At 32.9% G+C, this 24,570-nt stretch overlaps 2 protein-coding genes, 1 long non-coding RNA gene and 1 pseudogene across 3 annotated transcripts; 1 reads left to right on the forward strand and 3 right to left on the reverse strand.

Annotated features, from left to right (window-relative positions):
- Positions 1 to 7,986: 7,986 nt before the first annotated feature.
- Positions 7,987 to 9,393, forward strand: LOC123906802. The gene is made up of 3 exons (XR_006809029.1): positions 7,987 to 8,091; positions 8,441 to 8,633; positions 8,706 to 9,393. It is a non-coding gene; the product is annotated as an uncharacterized LOC123906802 (long non-coding RNA).
- Positions 9,394 to 10,430: 1,037 nt separating this feature from the next.
- Positions 10,431 to 11,962, reverse strand: LOC123904375 (probable protein phosphatase 2C 43). Its single transcript, XM_045954050.1, has 2 exons — positions 11,677 to 11,962; positions 10,431 to 11,326 (listed from the first exon to the last, which is right to left on the reverse strand). The coding sequence occupies exons 1-2, from the start codon at positions 11,960 to 11,962 to the stop codon at positions 10,431 to 10,433; spliced, it is 1,182 nt and encodes a 393-aa protein (XP_045810006.1).
- Positions 11,963 to 13,669: 1,707 nt separating this feature from the next.
- LOC123904376 lies at positions 13,670 to 14,748 on the reverse strand (annotated as a pseudogene).
- A 2,006-nt stretch (positions 14,749 to 16,754) lies between these two features.
- LOC123906803 (ankyrin repeat-containing protein BDA1-like) lies at positions 16,755 to 22,616 on the reverse strand. The gene is made up of 2 exons (XM_045956798.1): positions 21,942 to 22,616; positions 16,755 to 17,759 (listed from the first exon to the last, which is right to left on the reverse strand). The coding sequence occupies exons 1-2, from the start codon at positions 22,539 to 22,541 to the stop codon at positions 17,031 to 17,033; spliced, it is 1,329 nt and encodes a 442-aa protein (XP_045812754.1). The 5' UTR covers positions 22,542 to 22,616; the 3' UTR covers positions 16,755 to 17,030.
- Between the last annotated feature and the right edge of the window lie 1,954 nt (positions 22,617 to 24,570).

The following is a 24,570-nucleotide window of genomic DNA, read 5'->3' on the forward strand; positions in this document are numbered from 1 at the left end:
ACTTTACTTTTCAAGAGTGTTTAAACATCAAGTTTTACTTTATAAGATGAGTAGTATGTATGTAGTGTAAATGTTGTCAACAATTCTCCATATACTAAGATTAGTACTTTTTTTATTTAATGGCATACTAAGATTATTTAATGGCATCCTAAGATTAGTATTAAGATATATACTCTTCGTCCTATTTTATAAGATCTATTTTGACTAAATGCAATATTTAATTTTTTTATTTTATTTTTTTACAATAACTAAATGCACTATTTATAAATTACATATCTTGTTTTGACTATATTTTTCTAAAAGTATATAAATGTAAATATTATCATATAAGATATTGTTTGATTTGTTTCGATAAATATTTTCAAAATATTAAATTTTTATAATTTTAACTAATAAGCAATTAAAAATATCCGTAATCAAAATTATGTATTGACATACGTGCAATGATCAATAAGTTTTTATATTTTGACATGAATGAAGTATTGTTTACCGTGTTTCTCTAATCTCTTTACTAAAAATCTTATATTTCCACCAAAGAATTTGCGTGTATAAATTTTGAAATGCCGAGTTCAATTATTATTTTGTGAAAATCAAAGAAAAATATTTTATCATTTATTTTTGGGATTTTCCTAATTAAGTTTAATGGGTCGATCTATACCAGTTTAAGGGGTCGATCTATACCAACAATCTAAAATGTTTTATACTATAATATCAATTTAAAATTTTACTATGCAAATTTTTACTGAAGTACTTTATTAGAAATTAAATCCAATACGATACAATAATACAACAAAAATACTGCTGTAGTAAACTCTCTAACACATTTTTTAATACATTCTCGTTATTTTTTGTCAATTAATTTATTGTTAAATTCACACACCTTACCTTAAATGTAGAGAAGTAGAGATTTCAAATTCAAACTTATATATTAACGTCTTTGAAGCTATTAGCTAAGGTTAAATTATAGTACTAATAGACTCATTTGTTTTGATGATAATTTTTTTTTTCACCACCAGTTTTAATTTGGTTCGGAGGTCACAATTCTGACATCAAGTGGTTCAAATCTCCTCCCGATCGCAATTGCAGGGACCGAACCGTGGTCCTCCCTACCAAGTTCAGCGTCAATCATCACTGAACCAACTAACAATTGGTTGATGATAATTTATTTAAACCCCACTATATTTAAGTGAAAACCCACTTAATACTATTTTTTGTTTAAATTTGCCAGAAACTCGTTTCCTATTAATTTTGTTAGAGTTAGATACAAGAATAGGTCAAATTATTGGGCGACGTACGTAGATCTATATCACGTTCATATTAGACTTTATTTTAAGAACAAGCTATACTGCAAAGAAAAATGCAAGCTTTGCGAATTTTACAAATGACATGCTAGTGTGCATATACATTTTTTTTAAGAGACTTGCTATATATCGCGACAAACATTCTCGCAAAGTACTCACGATTTCTATGAAACCAACTAAAATTTGTTTTGGCCAAAAAACATGCTTGGAAAGGTGCCACAAATTAGCTTCAATATTTTGCCATGTTCTTACTCAAGTCTTCGTGATGTCTTTGTGATCCCATTTCTCGCGACATATACCACTTTCCTTTTTTTAGTAAATGATCAAATAAAATTTAAGTGTTTGTTTGGTGATTAACCTAGCTTTACCATTTTTTCATTTCCATTTAAGCACTCTCGTCCCAATCTCTATACATTTAGGTCATTTGGTATAAAATAGAGTATATATAACTTACAATGAGGTTCAATAAAATTTTGTCTTATGACTTAGTTTTGAGGTTCAATAAAATTTTGCTGTTTTAAAAAAAAATAAAAATATAATGAACAACTTTTGACCAAAAAAAAAATAAAAATTATAATGAACAATTTTTTTTATATGAAATTTTTATTTTCATTTTTATTCCTTAACCAGTACTCCCAACAACACCGATTAACATGACACGGTAAGTTATTAGAAATTATTCCTTCTTTGTTTTCTTTAATTACAGTCTTTCTTTGTGCAAACTATAGAAATATATTCCAATCTATTCTCATAGTGACTTGTCAAGTGAAATTTGAACATTCAAGATTGTGCGTTCATACATTTAAAAATTGGTTTCTCACTAAGGTGGTTAATTAATTTCATGTAGATCTGTTGGGTTATTGACTTGTCAGGCGCATGACATGATGGCATTGGTCCCATGTAATACATGAGACTGACACATAGTGGAGGAATTTATGCAAGGAAAGAATGTAAATGTAAAGCTGCAAAGTCAATGCTCTTTAGCTGACTTGTGCAACACATGCTTCCATATTTCTTTTTCAATATCAATTCCACAAGACAAAATAGCTTGTCACACTGGTTATGCATGGCCCAACCCGAGAAGTGCTTCTGGAGAAAATTATCACTTCAATTATTGATAGTTGATTTAGTAGTGATTAACGCTGAACTTGATAGGAAGGACCGCAGTTCGATCCCTCACAACTGTGATTGAGAGGAAACTGAAACAATCAACCCCAAATCAGATTTAACTGGTAATGAAAGCCAAAAATTATATTTAGAATATTTTTTTGATATTTATTGAGAGAATATTTTAATTGAGAATGATAAATAAATGTCAATTATTGATGTATACTTAATCTTTTATATTATAAGCTTGTATACACAAGCAAACCTTAAACCCTAATTTGTTTTCTCTGTTTTCCCTCCATTTTATCTTGCAATTTTTATTAAAAAATAATACAATTTTGTCTTGACTGGGATTCGAACCCGCAACCCTTTAGTGGAAGGCAATATTTCCAACCACTATGGCAAGTATACCAATTGTGATTAAAATTATCTGCAATAATTGATAAGCACCATCAATTTTAAAAGTATATCATATCAAAATTATTGTTGACTATATTATTCATCACGAAACATTTTTATGTCTTTCCTGATCAATGATTTTTTTTCTACCGGATCATAAATTTAGAGAATAATTATCATGTGAGATTTAGAAAGTTATTATCACGTGTGATTTGGAAAGTTATTATCAAATTCAATTATGCTAAATCAATTTTTTTTGCAATACAACCAAACACAACCATAGTCATGTCACTAATCACATTCATTATTTTGATTTTAACATTGCAAATTTAATATTAACCGATGATCAATTGATACAATATGTACTAGCAGATATTGAGATGATGTTACGTAGTTGTGGGAAGAGTTTAAAAGATTATTCTCCAATGCCTAGAGCAGACACATCATTAGTTCATGATATACAAAATAGTTTAATACACGACGAATTGAATTATAACAGACAATCATTAACTGAGGAACATGTTAGATTGATGTCAACTATGACTTCAGAGCAACGTAAAGTATATGACACAATCATGACAAGAGTTAACGAAAACAAACCTGGTGTGTTTTTTATTTATGATTATGGCGGTACAGGGAAGACCTTTATCTGGAGGGCCATGTCAGCCACATTACGCTCAAAAGGTGACATAGTTTTAACAGTTGCCTCAAGTGGGATCGCTGCATTGCTTATACCTGGCGGTAGAACAACACATTCAAGATTTTGTATTCCTCTAAATGTTGACGAGTTTTCAACATGTACCATAGTTCCTAAAAGCCCTTTGATGCTATTAATACAAAAAGCAAAGCTCATTATATGGGTGGGTTGAAGCACCAATGATGCACAAACACTGTTTCGAAGCTGTTGATCGAACTTTAAAAGATATTCTTAAGTCTGTTGATGAAAAAAATAAACACATTCTCTTCGGTGGAAAAATTGTTGTTTTTGGTGGAGATTTTAGACAAATTCTACCAGTAATACCCAAAGGTACAAGGTCAGAAGTTGTTCATGCTACTATTAATTCTTCGGTTCTTTGGAATTTTTGTGAAGTTTTAACATTTAGTAAAAACATGAGGCTTCTCGGTGGTGCTTTGAGTGCAGACGTTGAACAAAGAAGATTGTTTTCTGAATGAGTTTTGGGTGTTGGCGATGGAGAAATTTGAGATGACAACGACGATGATTTAGAACTTGACATTCCATCAGATTTATTGTTCCAAATTCAGGTGATCCTCTTGCTTCTATCGTTGAAAGCACATATCCCCAACTGTTACAAAACATGAACGATATAACGTATTTCCAAAGTAGAGCTATACTAGCTCTTAAAAATTCAATAGTCGACACAATAAATGATTATATGTTGGATTTAATTCCTGGTGAAGAAAAAACATATTTGAGTTTGATACTCCACTCACACAAAATGTAGACGGTCAAACAGTGGATGATGTTCATACTCCCGAATTTTTGAACACGATTTCTACGTCGGAAGTTTCAAATCTCAAGTTGAGACTTAAAGTTGGAGTTCCAGTTATGCTATTAAGGAATTTGAATCAAAAATTAGGATTGTGCAATGGAACAAGACTTATTATTACGAGATTGGGAAAACGTGCTCTTAAAGGAAAAATTATTTCAGGAAGTAATATTGGTGATCAGGTTTTCATACCTAGATTTTCTCTAACACCATCTGACGTGAGAATTCCTTTTAAATTTCAACGGAGACAGTTTTCTATAATGATTTCTTTTGCGATGATTATTAATAAGAGTCAGGGACAATCTTTAAAGCATGTTGGGATATATCTTCCGTCGCCAGTGTTTTCACATGGTCAGTTGTATGTTGCAATTTCAAGAGTTACTTCTTGAAAAGGATTAAAAATATTGATCATCGATGATAACAGTGAAGATACGACTAAGAATTCGAATGTGGTCTATAAGAAAATCTTCCGTAATATAACATAATTTTCTTTGTATGAATATTTATCCAAAATTATTGGTGAACTATCGTTTAATGTTACTCAACTTTTTTCATACACCTTACATTATCGGAATTATCATATCTTATTTAATCATTATATAACTTACAACTAATCAGACCCGTGCACCGCACGGGTCGATGTTCTAGTTTTGAGAATATTATAATAATATAGATTAAATTTGAAAAATTCATATAAACCCTAAAAATTCTCCCTCAAATATATAGTTCCAACAAATCATAAGAATTTTATATTATGAAAAACAAATGAACCATCTAAAATTCTTATCTCCAAACTCCTCCATTTCTTCTACTTGTTACTTCCATTTTATCAAAATTCTTCCGTGTCATTCCATCCAAACTACCAAACAAAACCTACATCTGCAAAAATGAGAAATCTCGAGTTCAAACACAAACCATTACAAATTTAATCGATACAACTACTAACTGGGTTATAGTTACATGACCTTCCAATTGTATTCATATCTCCACATTTTTCGATATAAAAGAAATTCCATTTCACCTTTTTGTTTTTAAAAATATTTGTTTTACAATAACCAATTCCAAGAATATTTCTTATTCAAGGTTTATAGATTGTTATGTTCTGGACTAAGTCGAGGCTAACTCTCATATTGGGTCGAGTCACTCTTAGTTACTAGCTAGTTTCAAGTGGGGCTGCTCGATGAAAATAAAATGGCAAATCGATCCAAAAAAACTAAAAACCGATTGTTTTAATTAGTCATCCAAAACCAAACTAAACCGAACTGCGAACACCCCTGCCGCCAATGTAAGATCAATGGACTCAATTAGGACAGTTGGATTGAAGACTTTAGACAATCTTCTACATGACCTATCTAGTCTAGTATAAAGTCTAACTTCTGGTCTAGATTCTGTCAAAAAAACTTCTGGTCTAGATTCATGTATGCATTATATATTGTAACGCTAAAACCTTCAACCACAATAATTACTTACTTGATCGTTGGTGTGGCTACAAGCAAACTCTCTCTTTTTTCAATAATCTGCATGAATATTTATTTTGACCTTGACATAATTGGATTGGCCATTACTTTTCAATCATATGATGTTAAAATCTTTAGCAACACTCCTTTCCCTCTACCACACAACTCTTTTGTTCTACATACGTAATCTTATGCATTCTGAAGAAGAAATTAATGATGATATTGTTAGATAATAAAATAATAGGTTATGTTATTGGGCCTGTTAGTTTATAGTCCATTAGGTTTTATATATATTCTCTAGTAACTCTTTTGTAATGTCAAGCTAATGCAATGATATTCTATTGAAACCCTAGCCGTCTCTTTCTCTTTCCTATTTGTGTATCTCTAATTTTAACATGGTATCGAGAGCTTGTATTGATCCTCCTTAGATTGTATTTTGTTATTCCGCTGCCGAGTTCCCAAAAGTTTGGGAATATTGTACCATTGGTTTGATTGAATTCTTGGGTATTTTGAATTATTTTGTTAGATATTTCTCATGTTGTTTTGAAAGAATCGGCTGGAAAAGAGTGTTGTGGCTTCTTTGATTTTGCAAGCATCGGTATGCTGTGGAAATTTGCGTTTCACTCCTTCAGTGGATTTGTTTCGGTAGCTTCAATTACCTTTGTTGGTCAACAAGTCTGTAAGTGTTCATAAGTTTCTATATGTCTTCTCTATTTGTGATTTTGGGTACATTGCTTTATAGAAGAAAAAGAAAAGGGCCACACGTTTGATTATGAGGAAAATTGGTGGATAACGTGTTGGATTTTTTTAAGGTTAGCATATTGTATTCTTTTGTCCCTGGTAACAAGAATTTTGGCAGAGCAATTTTATGACTATTGTTGAAGGGATCCGGTGGAGTTGTGAAACGAGCCGTTCTTTTGTTATTGGAATTGAATTGAGTCAATTGACTGTTTGTCTTTTTGGCTTTCGGTATGGTTCTAATGTTTTCCATGTAGTTTGGTCCGGTTTGATTTTTTCTTTGGTCGATTCTTTCTTTATGGTACAGTTGGTTTCTCTTTATTTCACTTCTCTCTGGCTTCTTCTGATTGTATTGCACTTCTCCCTATTGCACTTCTCTTCTGATTGCATTGCACTTCTCCCTATTGCACTTCTCTTCTGATTGTATTGCACTTCTCCCCCAATTGCACTTCTCTCTGATTGCATTGCACTTCTCCCTATTACACTTTTTTTCTGATTGTATTGCACTTCTCCCTATTGCACTTCCCCCTATTGATTCTTCTGTTTGGATGCACTTCTGGCTGCTCTTCTCTTTGATGGTTTCTCTGTTGACTGTGAATTGATGCTCTCCGTTGGTAGTCATCTTAATTAGTTTGATTTATTTTTGGGGTTAATTTGTAACAAGCTTGAAGCTTAGTAAGCTTCAGCTTGAGGGGTGATGTTAGAAGTTTATTTTATTTTATTTGGTAGTTTATTTTATTTTCGTATTTTGTTTGACAAACTCATAATGCTTCTTGTTGATGCATAATGAGTTTGAGAGTAGGTGTTAAATAATAAAATAATAGGTTATGTTATTGGGCCTGTTAGTTTATAGTCCATTAGGTTTTATATATATTCTCTAGTAACTCTTTTGTAATGTCAAGCTAATGCAATGATATTCTATTGAAACCCTAGCCGTCTCTTTCTCTTTTCCTATTTGTGTATCTCTAATTTTAACAGATATATCCGTTCAAAAGAAATCAACCAAACGCAATTGCAACAAACAAACAACAATGCAACTTACCTTTAAATCTTTTTGTCCTGTTTTGTCTTATATTAAGTTTCTGCTTGTTTGATTATGCTGTTTGGCTTATTTGATTAAAACAATAAGTAAATAAACAGGACGTCGCAAAATTAAAGTTCTATGAAGCAGACCCCAAAGAAAGCGCCTATGGGCCGCGTGAAGAGGCCCGACATGCAGAGGCCTTTCAGGGACAACATATGGAAAAAGTCGTGGAAAAAGGCACGTAGGAAAGCGACGCTTGACGGGTGAAGGCATGAAGAGGCCTGCCAGGGACAACTTATGGGATGAGGCAAGTTTTTTCTGGAAATCTTGACAGTGTTTATGGGAGGGAGCCTTTAGCAATGTTTTTGATAAAAGTTTCACTAATTTAGTTTTTTTTGTGCATATTTGAATTCCTTAATTTAATATCAATCTCTATACCATCATCAGGAGCGTGAGAAAAATGGATGGAGGAGGCCATTAAGCATGCACTGGAAGTACAGTGAAAGTATGAGGAGAAGAGGGCTGAAAGAAAGAAAAATGGTGAATAGAAAGAAAATGTAACTAAGACTATAATATAGTACTTTCATCAAGAGTTTGGAATATTGTGTTTATGGGTTATGCAGAGAATTGTATTGTCTTTGTGTAGGAGCTTGGCCTTATGGTGGAGAAAGACAACCAATTTCTGCATGTTTGTTATTGTTAAGTTTTAGTATTATAAACTATATTTTGATTTGCATCCCAATTAATCTTATTTTGTTCAACCGATCACTGGATGCGGACTGCAATTTAAAACCTTTTTTTTTGACATAATGCAATTTAAAACCTTGCTCGATCAGTTCTACATTTCAGCATACTTGGGTTTTCTTTCTATTCAGAAGTCTGGTTTTAAATTTTTTGTACTTCCAGATTGGTGTTTCAAGGCCAAGAGAGTCCAAAGTAAGATATTGAAATCGGTTAATATGGTTCTTTACACTTATCGGAAGAAGAGATCTGGATCATGGAGGTGGTTCTTCACATTATTTTAATGTGGCACCTCATTCTCTTAAACTCTTCATTTTAGCCAGCCATTCAATATTGTGTGATCGGCAATTTTGAAAAGGTAAAACAACTCTATTATTGAAACTTAGAGTATGAAACTTAAATCATAAATAAAAACAATTTCTATTTACAGGTATATGAAACTTACAGACATCACAACTAGATACCGGCATGCCTTGCCTGCACTGCTGCCTCGATACCAAATGGACAAAACAGGCACTCAAACACTTGTGTGCTATTCTCGGACATTTTCAAGATAGACTGCTTACAAAGGACATGGTGACATGACATCAACATCAAAGGGTTATCATCAGTTACTTGTTCCTTCAGACAGAATGGATCTCGAATTCCCTGTCCGTCTCAATTTGCACTGGTACGTAGTAACTCACTCATAGACTTCCATTCCTGCTTCTTTCCTTCCATGATGACATTCATAAATTTAATGGAACTGTTGTATGAATGTCCCAAAAAGATTGCAGAAATTCCTTTTAAGTTCCTCGGCAAACCTATCCAAGTTAATTAGTGGCAGGCCCAGTTGAGGGCTGGCTCCAGGTTCTGATTCTGTATGGCTTGGAGTATTTGATACATTTCTAGGAATGCAGATTTCACAATTGCAGCAGATTCCTGCTCTCCAAATGAACTTTAAAAATGGTAGGCAGTTATTTGATTTGAAGTCTAAATGTCAATGTCGATGTTTCCATAAGATCGTATATATCAGTGTTGGAATATTTCTCAAAGATGCTTCCCATTCTTGCTGAGTACTTACTATTTAGATGAAATCTCTTTTCAAATGGTGTGATCTCATAAAATGGAAACTATTATAAAAAAAAAGATTAGCAGAGACTGTTCCATTCTTCAATGTGCTGTTGCTTATAATATTACTATAAATAAAAGCAAGTTAATGACTACTACATTTTGTATTGAAGTTCTGCACATTAGAATTAATAAAACATTGTAAAGAAAATTCTGTTATCTACATGTTAATACTTATTTCCATTTTCTCAACTTATTAATGTTTCACTAAATAAAACTCTACTAGTTAATGAAATCAATCAAGCATAACTAGTTTTTGAGATACTTACGGCCAGCAATGCAGCTTCCGTGGCTTCATTATCTGAGAAAATCCACTTACGAGCACCACTCCTTTCTGAGTGGCTTGCATCGGGCCGGCCCTTAAGTCTCTTAGATTCCAAAAAACTGTCTGTGGCACAGCAGAACCGTTATACTTCCTAGTGATTGATTGGTAATCAGTCTCCCAAGAGTTTGCAGACGCTCGATCCCTTTGGCTAACTACAACATTTATGTTTTTTTAGGTACAATCTTATTAAGGACAGTCCACAATAATTTTTCTGGTCTGTTCTTTGGGATACCATCCTGATTTTGTACAATCTGTGATGAGTCAGTTATCGCTGAAAAGTAAACTCTTGATTGTATGTCAGGAAGGACTGAGGTTAGTTTATCATTTCCTACCCTATTTGGCCTTAAAAAAGTATTGTATCATATGTAATAGAGGAAAGAATACCATAATCAAACTTCTATTTAAAAAAAGTACTGTAAATTTTCTAGCTGCATGGAATGCCTTTTTTTGTCTCTAAATTTTGTTCGCTGCAAACTGTATCGATCATATGTAATAGAGGAAAGAATACCGTATACGCTTTCACAATTACTTACTCCATGCTCTAGTTCAGATAATAAACAACTGAGTACTGTAAAACTGTATGTATGCAGTGTAACAGAAATGTTTTCAAACTTCTATTTAGAAAATTAAGGCAGAGGCGTAATCATTGTGACACTTACAACCGAACTGAGTAAATAAAAAAACAAAACTATGGCATCTTATTTCCTAGGTATACATGTGTCAAGCATTAGCATTATTATAGAAATTTGTAAACTTTGATTGTTGAAATCCGTCATCGCAGCCACTATAGGAGTTCATCTCTAGCATCACACCCTCCCTATTTGACCTGTTGTTGTCCAAATATACAACAACTACGGTTATATCATCATGATAAGCCGATCTAAATTGATCATACTTGCAAAGGCGTATGTCCGACCCACTAATTTGATTACTCTTAGGCAACCCTATAAGTTGACTATATGTTCTGCCCCTTTTTTTAGCCCCATTCTGTAAAGCAAGTGTGGCAAGTCTTTCTGCGATTCCATCTCGTGAACTGGTGTTAACAACTTTAGCAGCATAGTTATTTGACATCAAATTCCAAAATCCACTAGATCCAAATATAATGAATTTATCAGAGTTGCTTAAGATTCTTGAATAAACATCTGGTTGTGATGTTAGCAAAGGTCTTGTAAAACGTAGAGGCACTCTTTCCCAAATTGGGATTTCGCTTTCATTGATATTGATCTCCTTCTTCAAATATGCATATCCTATACATCTAGTTGTCTCGATTGAACCTTTGTTCTCAAGATATAAACAGGTATGCAAATTATCATAAGTATTTGGCTGCAAGCGCCTGAGTTCTTCTTGAATATCTCCATCGCGTAAATTGTGATCTCTAACCAGCTGTTTACTAACCAATCCTTTAAGTTTACCAACGCCCATCAGAGAACCGAGTACAGCACGCGAGTCTCCAACGTTGGCAGCATATAACGTCCCTCTCCGTATGAAACAAATCAAACAACCTGAACTAACAAAAATATTTCTTCCAGCAGACTCCATAAAAGCTCTCTCAAGTTGGGCAACAGCTCGCATCAGAATATTTATATTCATATTGTTATTATTCTGCTGAATCCGCGCTGCAATTTATAACCAGATTATTTCTTCATCAAACTTCCATGTTAAAACAGTGCTACTTCTACACTACACTTGGCAATATAACACTAACTTTATTCAAAAATATATCTATACATGTCAATTTAGACAAAAAGTACAACAATATGGTAGTGTAAAAATTATTAGCATCACAAGATTAGTTTTCTTGTTTTCAGTAGTGTTTATAATTAAGAAAACATTTTCCATCTCCTCAATTCTTGGATATAGAATCACTTAATTCCTTTAAGTTTCAGTTCATGCTTCAATTACATATACACACTCAAAGAACACCATTCAAAGGGCATCCAAAGAAATGAGTTAAATGAAGACTCACTGATAATTTGATTGAACATTTGCTCTCTAAGAAAGATGGAAACGGTGTCGCCTTTCTGGCCATCATAAATTCCAACAAAGAGTGCATCAATGCCAACTTCAACTTGGCACTTATCTTCCATATCCCTATTTGCCTGAACCGCAGCCATGGAGAATTCGCCAGAGTAATACCTAACCAGTGGCCTCGACCACGCCAGAGGGTCATTTGCAAATGCCTGAGGGTCTTCAATTTGATGATACTGTTGATAAGGGGTCCCAAAAAGAACATGTTTTACAAATGGAAGCATGATCTTGGGTTTTGACTTCTTGAAGAAGAAAGGAAGAGGATGAATGAGTACTGAGAGTGTGGAAATAAAAATCTGAATGTGATAGAATGAATGAATGAATGAATATTGAATACTAGTGTGTATGTATTTATGATGTAACTGAAAATCAACTAACTTGTAACAGAAAAGCAACCACTTTTACAAAATATTCTCATATACCAGCCATAACCGTTTTATTTGATCTGCGTTTGAACTCTATTTATTCACGTTCCACTTTTTATGCACACAACATTCACATTACGGTTAGAGAATTAAAACTATGGCTTTGACAAATAAAAAGGTCGGTAAAGGCTAAAATGCCATTGAGGCTAGAAGAATGTAATATGGTATCATACTTCAGAGTCAGGTTCATATCCGTTTGAGGAATGCATATATTCATGTTGCTGGTCACTAGTATCTTCTTGGCCCTCTGAATGAAAAAGGATTGGCCGACACTGCTTGTCCTCTGAATGAAAAAGGAAAGGCATTAAATGTATCTTTTTTGCATCCGTGCATAGTTTAGTGAGCTATTAAACTTGCCTAATTCCTTCGTACATAATGGAATCTTCTGTTATAGACTCAACTCATGAGAGTGCAAGGGAACTGGATTGATCTGTGGTGGTGGAAAGCGCCTCATAAGATTAAAGTTTTCGTGTGGAGACTGGTGAGAGGATATATACCAATACGCAAGAAATTAGTGCCGCAAGGGGTGAACTGTCTGGCGACTTGTCCTCAATGTGAGCTACTGATGAAAGATGATTTTCACTTTTGTTTTTGCTTTCCAAATGCGCAGGCAGTTTAGGAGCATGCTCAACTGAGAAGTCAAAAAAATCGCTCAGCTGTTGCAAGCAGGCATGAGTTGGGTCTGATTCGACCAAATTTCTAACAAAAAATTGCCACTGCGCCAAAGTTAAATCTTACTTAAAATTTCCATTTTCGCCTTAAACATTGGAGTAACCCTACCCATGCCCACCTTTGTTTTTGTAATGAGTAAACTCAAGTCATTTTTTTAACCAAAAAATTGTATACAGTACTGTAAGTTTTCTAGCAGCATGGAATGCCTTTTGTTCTAAATTTTGTTAGCCGCTAACTGTATCATATGCAATAGACGAAAGAATACCATATAAGTCAATAGGGCATCCGGAAATATCAAATCTTTTTCTGATGCTAAAAAACTGTCATCTGGCAAAGCTTTTATCATCCCACATTATAAGGTTTGGTTTTGACAGAAACACAAACCAAAGCTTTGCCATCTGGTTCTGATGCTAAGACATGGAAATTGTTTTTCTATCATCTGTTCTACCATAAACATGATATTTTCAAGCCACGACAACAAGATACTGTTTTGAAAGAAACTATTTTCACTGTGCCGCAAGAATAAAATGTGATTGGAGAGCAAAGAAGAATGTGAGTGAGTGTTTGATTGGATAAAACTCTGAATATGAAAGAGTGAATGAATATGTAAAAATATAAAAATCTGTTTATGTAATTATAAAAGACAATTGGGTGATGTTAAATGATGCGCAATGTTACAATTTGATATTCCTTGTCACACAAGTTTATTTCCTATGTACAGTTCTAGACATGATATTCCTTGTCACAAAACTGAGTGAATGACCAAACTCTATTTAAGTGCTTCAAAGACAACATTGAGATATCACATTGAGATATCTAAAAGGTGATGATGGATTAATCGTGTCCGACAATCGTCTCAAGGTATTGATGTGCTTCAGAGACATCATCAAGATATCTAAAAGGTGATGGATGAATCGCGTCATTGAAACCTCTGAAGGAATCGATTCCTGGCACCGAGGTCACCACTTGCATCACAGTCGGATTCAGTTCCGGCTTTTTGTTGAAGAATACAACAATCACAGAGATATCGTCATGATAAGCCCGCCTAGTACCTTCAACAGAAACACGAGGACCCCTAATAACACCATGTCCCGTAGGAATCTTCGAAAGCTCACTATAGCTCATATTATTTCTTCTAGCTGCAATCTGTAGAGCAGTCATCAAAATCCTTTTTGCGATTCCCTGCAACAAAAGGCCAACATACCATACCATAAACAAACAAACCATAATAGTAGTAAATTATAATAGGAAAAACAAGTAGCTAGAAAGAACAAGCCATGCATACATCTCGTGGATTGCTGTGAACAACTTCAGCTGCTTGCCAATTTGACAACAATTTCCAAAGTCCACCAGATCCAAATATAATGAATTTATCAACGTCATTTAAAACTCTTGAAGATACTGCAGGTTCTGCTGATAGCAAAGGTCGGGTAAAATCAGAAGGTGCAAGTTCCGACTGTGGGACTCGGAAGGATGAGGTTAAAGTGAATGGTGCCCGCTTCAAATATGCATTTCCTATACATCTGCTTACTTCACTTATGACCCCAACACGCCATGCATCAAAATTATATGTCACAATAGTCGGATCTTTTGGATGCAACTTCTTGAGTTCTTTTTTTAATATGCCTGTTATGAGCATTGTGATCTTCGACTAACTGCCGAACATTGAGTCTATTAAATGGATCCAAATAACCCATTACAGCACGGGAGTCTCCAACGATTGCGATATATAGCCTCCCTCTCCATACGATACAAAACAGACAACTTGAACCTACTAGAGCTAGCTCTGGCTGCTGTTGATTACCCTCTTCAACATCAGTCATAAACAATTCCTCCATTTCAGCAACAACTTGCCTTAGAATATTTTCAGATACATTATTATTATTATTCTCCTGAATAATCCCTGTAACCATAAACCTCCATTATTTCTTAAACCCATGATACACATGACAATGTAGCATTAGATAAGCTAAACCCATCAATTCATTAAAATTTTAAGAAAATGAAACCAAATAATGTGGAATTACATCAACCATGTAACCATAACAATGTAGACCCATCCTTTTTAGTTAAGCATAATTTTATAATTTCCATATCGATTTTAATTAAGCCATCTTGTAAATCCTATGATATACAATTAATCAATACATAACAAATAATTTGTAAAATAGTTTCTGCACACAATTAATGTACTGCAGGATCAATGAGCTAATAAATACATGTTGATGGATTCAAGCTTCAAAACATATACAGAGAAAACAGAAAATCATTTAATCATCATTTTATTTTAATTTAAAAGACAGACACCAATGAGCTAATAAATACATGACATTATTTTGATGGCAGTGAGTTATCCCTTAACTTTGTTGACTAAGTGATATTTTTTACATGACTAATAAATTTCTTTCTTAGGATTAACTCACAAACCTACAGACAAATTCTTGATTATTTATACAAGCTAACTTTGCTAGAAATGAGGGCTGTTTTTGAGTTGTATATAAATTTTGCTACCAAGTATGATATGATTATATGACAACATAGCAGTCATAGCTGCCATGCCAATTTGGTAAGGTTATGTTCTGTTACATGATTTTGGATATTGTATCTTTCATTTTAACTATTCTTCCTCCTCTTTCAGCGGTTGCTTGATAAATTGTTGCATGAATTGACAGGAACACAAGCTACTATTATCAAAATAATTGGTTAAAAATTTGATATGTTGAAATTCAGCTAAGGAACTACCAGCTAGATAGTCAACATAAAAGAGCAAAGTAGTCAAGTAAGCACATGTTTTCTTAATGAAAAAAGAATGGTCAGAAGATGCTTGATGATAGTGATGCTATATAAGAGTGGAAGTGAGTTTCTCATACCATTTGCGGTTGGCTTGCTTAAGGCCATATAAGGATTTGAGCAACTTACACTCGATTGAGTCTGTAGAAGTGATGCTATATAACAAGAGGAGGCAATGTTGAGTGGTTTGTTCAGAGTAAGCGTTTTGGGGTGGTCAGCGAATATGGCACCGTTTTGGATTAAGGCCTTATGGGTGAGGAAACGACCGGATATGGAAACATGGGGATTAGACCAAAAGTGGAATGAAATGATAGGTCATGTTTGGCATGGAGGTTGTGAAGAATTGGTTCAAGTTATAAGAATGATTTTGGTAGCCAAAAGATGTCGGATATGATAAGAAAGTGATAGGGTCCAGGAGGCATATTGGTCAATTGTACTTGTTTTTCTGTGTCTTTCAATACTTATTACAATTGACTTCCTCCATGTTGTTAGTTTCATTGGTATTTGCTTTGCAAGAATAATGCATGTCACCTTGTATTTATATATCTCTTGGTTATCACTTATCACAATTCACAACCATTGTTAGATACTCTCTACCATTTTATCTTCATTTACTAAAGGAGCCGTGAAATATTTAATAAGTGATTGGATAGTAAAAATGGTAACAAATCTATCTATCTAATGACCAAAAGAAAATGGTAACTTCTCATAAAATAAATGGCAACTGATCTCTCTTCAACCTTTTTGTTTTGAATGACCTCTATCTAATTTTTGTTGCAGGTAGGCAAAATGACAAACATCATAGATGTTCAACTACGAGTTTTTCGGACAATCTCTCTTCAACTTAAATATATCCTACTACCAAAAAAGGATTAGGAATATTCATTTGCTTACCAACTGATCATAAGTCATTCTAAAATGGTAAAGAGTTAGTTAAAATCAAACACAATCCAGTTTAAATCGAGCAAACAAAATCTATCTAATGTGTGGGATGCTTTATTTTTCCAATCAAATTAAAAAGTCTCTAAACTATTCTCTCATCCAACTTATTGATACAAACAATAAAATTGAGTTATTGATACAAACAATTAATGCTGAAAATTGGTCTTTCTTTTGAAGGATCAGAGTTATAGAATCAATCTTTGCAAAAGACCATCACACTCACACATCATGCTGCTGAGTAATCAATTTTCATCCAAACAACAATTATGCACTTACATTCAATAAAAATACAAGATATGATTAAATTATTTGAATACAATGACTTATAATTTGCTAAGGAAAACAATGAGAAGGAGAAAATTGCAAATCCAATCCACGTTGAGGTATATTGTTGTTTGTGAACCTGTCTGACATTGGTTTGAGTTGCAGATGTACGTCAAGAGTGACTACCGTGCCATCATATTTATCTCGTGACAATAACCTTCCTCCTATTCAACACCCATTTAAGTCTATAATACTGTGAAATAATGATGACAACAAGCATGACAAACAGAACTGTAAAATTGAAGATCAAAACGCCTACGGTATTGGAATGTGTAGGGGATATCATCCACATAGAATATAGATAACTAATGGAAAAACAACTCATTGGAAGCATGAACAATGGTGAATCCATCATCCCTCCTGGGGTCATAACAAGTATTAGTAGCATTGATATCGCAAAGGAAATCATATTCAAATATGAAAACCAAAAGAACACACTTTTTGACATGACCGATTTCCCAGCACTTGGTAGTGTAGAAGAGATAGTAGAATTGGAAGAAATGATGTTTGCATTGTTGTCACTAGCAGCATCAGATTGATGTAATCCACCAGGGGGACTCAGTACTGTTTGATAGGTAGCCGTTACAATAAGAGTGAAAATTATCAATAAAATGTTACGTTGCTCATCCGATACAGTACTTCTAAAACGATTTATGTACTTGGAGCACACACCTATAACAGTGATCGGTGAACTAATCTTTTCTGTTTGTGTTCGAGGATTGATGACTTCTGAGCCAGGTTTTACTCCCCAACGAGACAATAATTTTTTAATTTCTACACTTATTGCCACGTCTAATGTTGTTTGGTCGTTCAAGTTCTTTGCGTTCCGATATATTTCAGCAGCCAGTAACAACAACAAAATCGTTTTCTGTACGCCATCAAGTAATTAAAGAACAATACATTTGTTAGAGATCATTCTTAATATTAGCAACTAAAAATACTGCCAGTAGCTACCGTTGGTATTTAGAACATTCTAGTAGACTAGTAGTGCTAAAAGTAAATCTTTAAACTTACTACTCTCTCCATCCCAAGATATAAGAACTATTTGACCACTGTACGCACACCAATGCATAACTTTGATTACCAATATTTTTAATTGTGCATTAGTAAAAATTATAAAAATTTGATATTTTGAAAATACTTGTATCTTATATGATAATATTTACATTTATATACTTGTAGAAAAATACGGTCAAAACAAGACATATGAATAGTGCATTTAGTCAAATGAGGTCTTATAAAATGGGACGGAGGGAGTATAAATCTTACCTTTTATTTTATTTTGAACAAATGGTTAGGACTTTAAAGCCGTTGGATTAGTCTAGTGGTGAAGAATTTAGATAGTATGTGTTCCGGTAAAAACTCGAAGGGGTTTGTATTATTGATTAAATGATGTGGTTACACTTGGTTCAATCCCAACAACCCTGGGAGTTTTATAAGTCAGAAAAAGGATCTCTTTACAAATGAAAGTAAGGAGCTATTTATAGAGCCTCTAGTCTTCTTCTCCAAGTAAGGGTTCCTAAAAATCCGGTCCTTAGCATCTTCTTCGGTGGTATAGCGTGAAGATAGGGATGAAAACCTTGGTCTCCAAGCTATGGCGGTTTGCGGGAAGTTGGTTTCTTCCTTCCCAAGTCAGTTGCTAACACAGGGAAGAAAAAGATATTTATAACAATACGGGATTCTACTTCCGGGCGTTGCCCCGCTATTATTAATCACGCCCGGGGCTTCGTGTCGCCTAATGGATATTTAGGATTTACTTGATTTGGGCCTATTCTCCTTCTGATATTCATTGGGCTCGCTGGTTATGTCCTTAAGCTCATTGCCCAGTCCAGTATGTTAGAGATTCTTAGTTCAATATTCAATTTCATTGTAAAAAAAATAATGGCTAGGACTTTTGTAAACTTTATTACTTTTAATAAATTTTAATAAGTCCCCGTAAGTTTAGCTTAGTTGGAACCCACTTGGGGTTGGTCGAGTGGTGTTGACTTGGGCCCTTGGAGTATGCTCCTCTCAAGGTCTCAGGTTCGATTCCCACTGGTGCCAATTTCGGTGGGCTAAGTCCATACAGAGCAAAAAAACTTTGGCTTTAAATGGGGCCCCCACAAGTGGGCGGTGGGATTGGTCCCCTTGGATTAGTCGGTCCTAAGGTCGGATACCAAGTTTTCAAAAAAAAAAAAAAGTTTAGCTTAGTTGGTAAGGACATTACACTATATGTGCAAGAGTCCAGGACACTCCGCTTATTCACCTTTAAGGTGGATTTTCTAGCCACTAGGCTACTTGACAAAAAAAAATTAAAAATTTAATCAAATTTTATTTTTGGTTTTTATTTTTTACTAAATATAATAAAGTTTCTAATAATTTTTAAGGCTAAATTATACTTTAAATCCCTTAACTTAATTTTTATATGATTCATGTACATGTAACAATGTTGGTGATGTTAAAGATCTTCACGCCTTCTAATTTGGATAAACTGTTCAAGCTTCATGAGAACATATTGAAGCAGATGAAGAAAGTTAAGAACTAACAGTCCGTTAACATTTTTCACAGAAAGATAACGGAAAGGATGAATATGACCAACATAACTATAATTAAGGGACCAAAATAGAGCAAAAATTAGTTAAGGGATCAAAATAAAACTAAAAAAATAAGTTAAGGGACTAAAAGAACAATTTAGCTTTTTTTTTATTAACAACTTAAAATAACAAGTAACAGTCTCGTGAGCATAACTCAATTGGTATGTAAAAAGTAGGAATCGAGGTTCGAATCCTCATACATACTCCCACTATTTCATCTTAAAAAGTGAAATTCTAACTATTACACTGTTCGACAAAAAAAATAGTAACAAACATGATATATATATATATATATATATATATATATATATATATATATATATATATATATATATATATATATATATATATATTAAAACAAGATACTTAAATGCCATAACTACCCTTGCTTAAACCATATTAAGACACCTTGTTTTTTCCACTAATATGTAGTTTATGAAGTTTAAAATACTATTCTACTTCTACACCAAATTCTAAAGAGTTTAAGTGATATGCACTGACGGTGTAAAATAGTTTTACATGATCGTCCAATAAATAACCATCATTTTGCCATGTCATGTTGAGAAAGTGGGGTAAAGTGGGGTGATGTGGCGGAAAACATGATTGATATTGGTTGACAGTGTAAAATTATTTTACACCGTCAGTGCATATCAATTAAATCCAATTCTAAATATATATGCACTACGAGAACATATATTTCTACTCATATATTAATATGTGTTTCTATTTTTTATAATTTTTACGGGGATAATCATATATTAATACGCATGTCTATTTCTTATAATTTTTACGCAGACTTATATTTCTAATCATATATTAATACGTGTGTCTATCTTTTTATAATTTTTACTGGGATAATCATATATTAATACACATGTCTATTTCTTATAAATTTTTACGCGAACTTATATTTGTAATCACATATTAATACGTGTGTCTATCTTCTTATAATTTTTACGTGAATCTTTATTACATACGCGTGTGTATTTTTTTATAATCTCTACACAGATCTATTAATATGCATGTCTATTTTGTTATAAAAATACGGGACATATATTTATCAACTATGTCTAAAATAACTGGAAGGCTACATGATATAGTAGAAATGCATATTACTACTCCCTCTCCTTTTAAAATGATAGAACTTTCAAACATATCTCACTCTCTAGCTAGATCTAATGAGTGAAAATTCTATGAGTGTTATAGTCTACAATTTTTGTTTTTCACTTTTATTTTGTAGGACAAGTATATGAAAAATTACTACTATTAAAATACGAAATACATCCCAACAATTATTCATATATGAACATGTTTTCACCGATAATTAATTATTCTATGAATTTTAAAAATAATTTTTTTTTAATAATAAGGATCGGGGGAAGTACTTATAACTATCATGCACAAGACAACAATCTTGCATTGACGAGTAATTTTGTATCATGCATAAGACAACAATCTTGCAATGATGAATAATTTTGTAAAGGGACCAATTTCGCACTATACAATATTCGAGCTATTATAACTTACTCTATATATATATATATATATATATATATATATATATATATATATATATATATATATATATATATTCATTCATTTTTATAAATTAAATTATTAAATGATATTTATTTTTTTCTGTTATTGATACTATCGAATTTACCTATCTACCCTTTCTCCATTTTTTTCTTCATTTTTTACACCTATTTAAATAAATGGGCACAATTGTCTTTTTACTACATTTCAAGCTAATAAAATATTAAAATAATAATCAACTACACTTATATAATAAAATATTTCTTCTTTTATAATAATTTATACGGAGACTTAATTTGTACGCATCTATAAATACAAACGCCTATTTGTTTATAATTTGTAAGGGACCAATATTTCTCCTCATCTATAAATACAAGTGTCTACTTTTTTATAATTTGTATGACAACTTATATTTCTACTCATATATTAATACAAGTGTCTATTTTTTTAAAATTTATAGGGGACTTATATTTCTACTCATTTATTAATATAAGTGTCTATTTTTTATGACACATATATAATAAATTTCTACAACTATAAAATTAAAAATAACATTGCAATAGGTTCAATATTATTTATATATGGACAAGTTGTCATTGATAAATATTACAATTATAACTATCATACACTAGAAAATAATTTTGTATTGACAAGTAATTTTTTAGCGGAACTAATTTCACACTATACAATATTCAACCTATTATAATTTATTTTATTAATATCTATTTTTGCATTATCTTAATAGAAAAATTATAAATTGAAATCAAATTATGTAATGAACATTAATCATTATTTTTTTTTTGAAGGAATTAATCATTATTTCTACTTAAAAAATAAAATCACGGCAACGTCACGACCCGTGCATAAGCACGGGTATTATACTAGTATCAATTATAAGAGATTGAAATAATATAGTACAAATTAAGGGAATACTAAATTACCTTTGGATGGTTATTTTGTACTGAAATGTGTAAAATGGTGTTGTCATCCTCATCCTTCCAATTTAATATTTTATTTTCTAACCACTGAGCATTTTTGCCAGTATATTTCCTAAGAAAGGAAACAAGGAGATTAAGAGCATCACAGTTGTTATTTTTGGCAGCTATATGAAGAGCAGTCTCACCCCACACAGTCACGTCTTGAAGGGAATCCGGACAAGCACAGATGAGCACAGCTAAAATATCAACATCTCCAATTTGACTAGCAAGATGAAGAGGAGTCAACCCTCCCTTCCCTTTGACTCTAACAAGTTCCTTATTCATGTCAACAAACCACAACATCATCCTCTTGTTTTGTATCGCAAGGTGGATAGGGCTCAATCCTTCTGGATTTAGTTTCAAAGCAAATGAAGGTTTCCAATTCATAATCTCAATGACAAAAGGGATATGCCCCTTAGATGCCGCGATATGCAAAGGAGTTTCAACTAATTGTTCTGAATCTATGTCCGCTAAAATTGATGGGTTATTTTTAAGTACACTGTAGAGGAGGTCTATATTACCCTCTTCAGCTGCAGGTCTAACTATATCAACAAGATTGCTCATTTGGATTATATTTTAACCGCAAACTCTTGGCTAGGCTATTTGATATTTCAAGCATCTACTGCTCATATATATAATAGGGTAAATAGTGTTATACCCCCTGCAAAATAGAGGAGTTTTGCGTTACCCCTGCAAAATATTTTTTTGAGATTACCCACTGCAATGTCAAGATTCTTTGCGTTACCCCCCTGGCTCAACAAGTGGGCATATGACATGGAAGAATCTTGACGTGGCATGACACGTGGAAATTAATTTATTTTTTATTTATTTTTAATTGTCAACTCATTAATTAATGTGAGTTTTTAATTAAAAAAATGAAAAAAAAAACTTAAAAGTTGTTATATTTTTATGAACTTACTTAAAAGAAAGTTTTGTTATTATTTTTTTTTTTTTTTTGACTAGAAGTTGTTATTATATATAAAAAAAATTCTTATATATATAATAACTAATAATAGAGAAACAAAAAAAAAACGAAGATGAAAAAAAAACTAATAATAATAATAGTAACCAAAAAACTAATAATAATAATAATAATAATAACTAATAATAATAGAGTGACAAAAAAAAAAAAACTGCAATCACATAGTAACGCAAGAACAATCGCTTTGCCCTAACCCCCAAATTGAAATTGAAAACGAAGAACAATCGCTGCATATGAACGGAATGAAAACGAAGATGAAACCGACGAACAATCGCTTTACCTCCTCACGGACTCAGTTTTGTTCTTCTTCGTCTTCACAGTTTCGTTCTTCTTCTTCGTCGTTTCTTTCTTCGAGTTCACCATTTCCTTCTTCTTGGTGTTCGTCAGTTTCATCTTCGTTTTCGTTCCGTTCATATGCAGCGATTGTTCTTCATTTTCAATTTCAATTTGGGGGTTAGGGCAAAGCGATTGTTCTTGCGTTACTATGTGATTGCAGTTTTTTTTTTGTTACTCTATTATCACTACTACAAAAAAGGGCTACTATAGCACTTTTTTTTAGCTTTAATAGCACTTTAAAGTGCTATAGAAGCTGGTGCTATTATAAGTATGTGTCTATTATAACACTTTTAAAAGTGCTATCGTATGTCCTATCTTTAGTAGCGCTCATACACTAAAGTGCTATAGTATGCCTGTTTATTTTTTTTGTATGTTTTTATAGCACTTTATAAAAAAAAGCGCTATTGTAGGTCTTTTTTAAAAAAAAGCGCTATAGTAGACCTGAACTGAAGCTTTTGATTGACGAAACGGAATGGCTGACGAAAGGGAACACAGAGAAACTGAATGGGAGAATCGAACAAAAGGGAATGAGTCGAACTAATTAAGAATCGAATCAACTTGATTTTGTGAATCGAAGATTAGAGGAAAGGCGGCACATATTTCTTCTTTGATTTGATGAACAAACTGATTGCAAAAAGAAAAGGCCAATTATGAATCTTCTAATTGATGGGTTCAATTTGGGATTTAGGGTTTAACAAGTTTTGGGAATGATGGAGAGAAGAAGGTTTTAGGGTTCAATTGATGGTGAACAATGGATAGAAGGGTTGATTTCGTCGGAGAAGACGGGAGTTCGTCGAAAAAGATGACGAGTTCGTCAGAATGATGGAGAAGACGGTGAGTTAACCGATGGAGAGTGAGGAGTGATTGAGAGTGAGGAACGATGGAGAAAAACGGTGAGTGAACGGTGTGTTTACCTTTTTAATTTCAGCATTTTTAGTTTTTTATTTTTTGTGAAAGAACCTATAATAGCACTTATGAAGAAGCGCTATCCAATCTATGATCTATAATTGCGTTTTACCAAAAGTGCTATCAAAGGGATATACATTTTATAGCGCCCGCAAGGAAAGCGCTATTGAAGGTCTCTCTCAAAATTTATATTTACTCTATTATAGCACTTCTGATAGGAAAGTGCTATTATAAACGTCAGAGTCATATTTTTAATAACACTTGCGTAAAAGTGCTATTAAATTAGTGCTATTGTAGACCAAAATTGTAGTAGTGTTATTATTAGTTATTATTATTAGTTTTTTTGTTACTATTATTATTATTAGTTTT

This window comes from Trifolium pratense, linkage group LG2 (genome assembly GCF_020283565.1).
Source record: "Trifolium pratense cultivar HEN17-A07 linkage group LG2, ARS_RC_1.1, whole genome shotgun sequence".
Lineage (NCBI taxonomy): Eukaryota > Viridiplantae > Streptophyta > Magnoliopsida > Fabales > Fabaceae > Trifolium > Trifolium pratense.

Excerpts from the sequence above, each read along its gene's own strand:
- LOC123904375 (XM_045954050.1), bottom strand. The coding sequence starts at position 11,962 with ATGCTTCCATTTGTAAAACATGTTCTTTTTGGGACCCCTTATCAACAG. Across the intron at positions 11,327-11,676 it reads AATGTTCAATCAAATTATCA|CGCGGATTCAGCAGAATAAT; the intron begins GTGAGTCTTCAT and ends TATAAATTGCAG.
- LOC123906803 (XM_045956798.1), bottom strand. The coding sequence starts at position 22,541 with ATGAGCAATCTTGTTGATATAGTTAGACCTGCAGCTGAAGAGGGTAAT. Across the intron at positions 17,760-21,941 it reads TACAAAATAACCATCCAAAG|AAAACGATTTTGTTGTTGTT; the intron begins GTAATTTAGTAT and ends GATGGCGTACAG.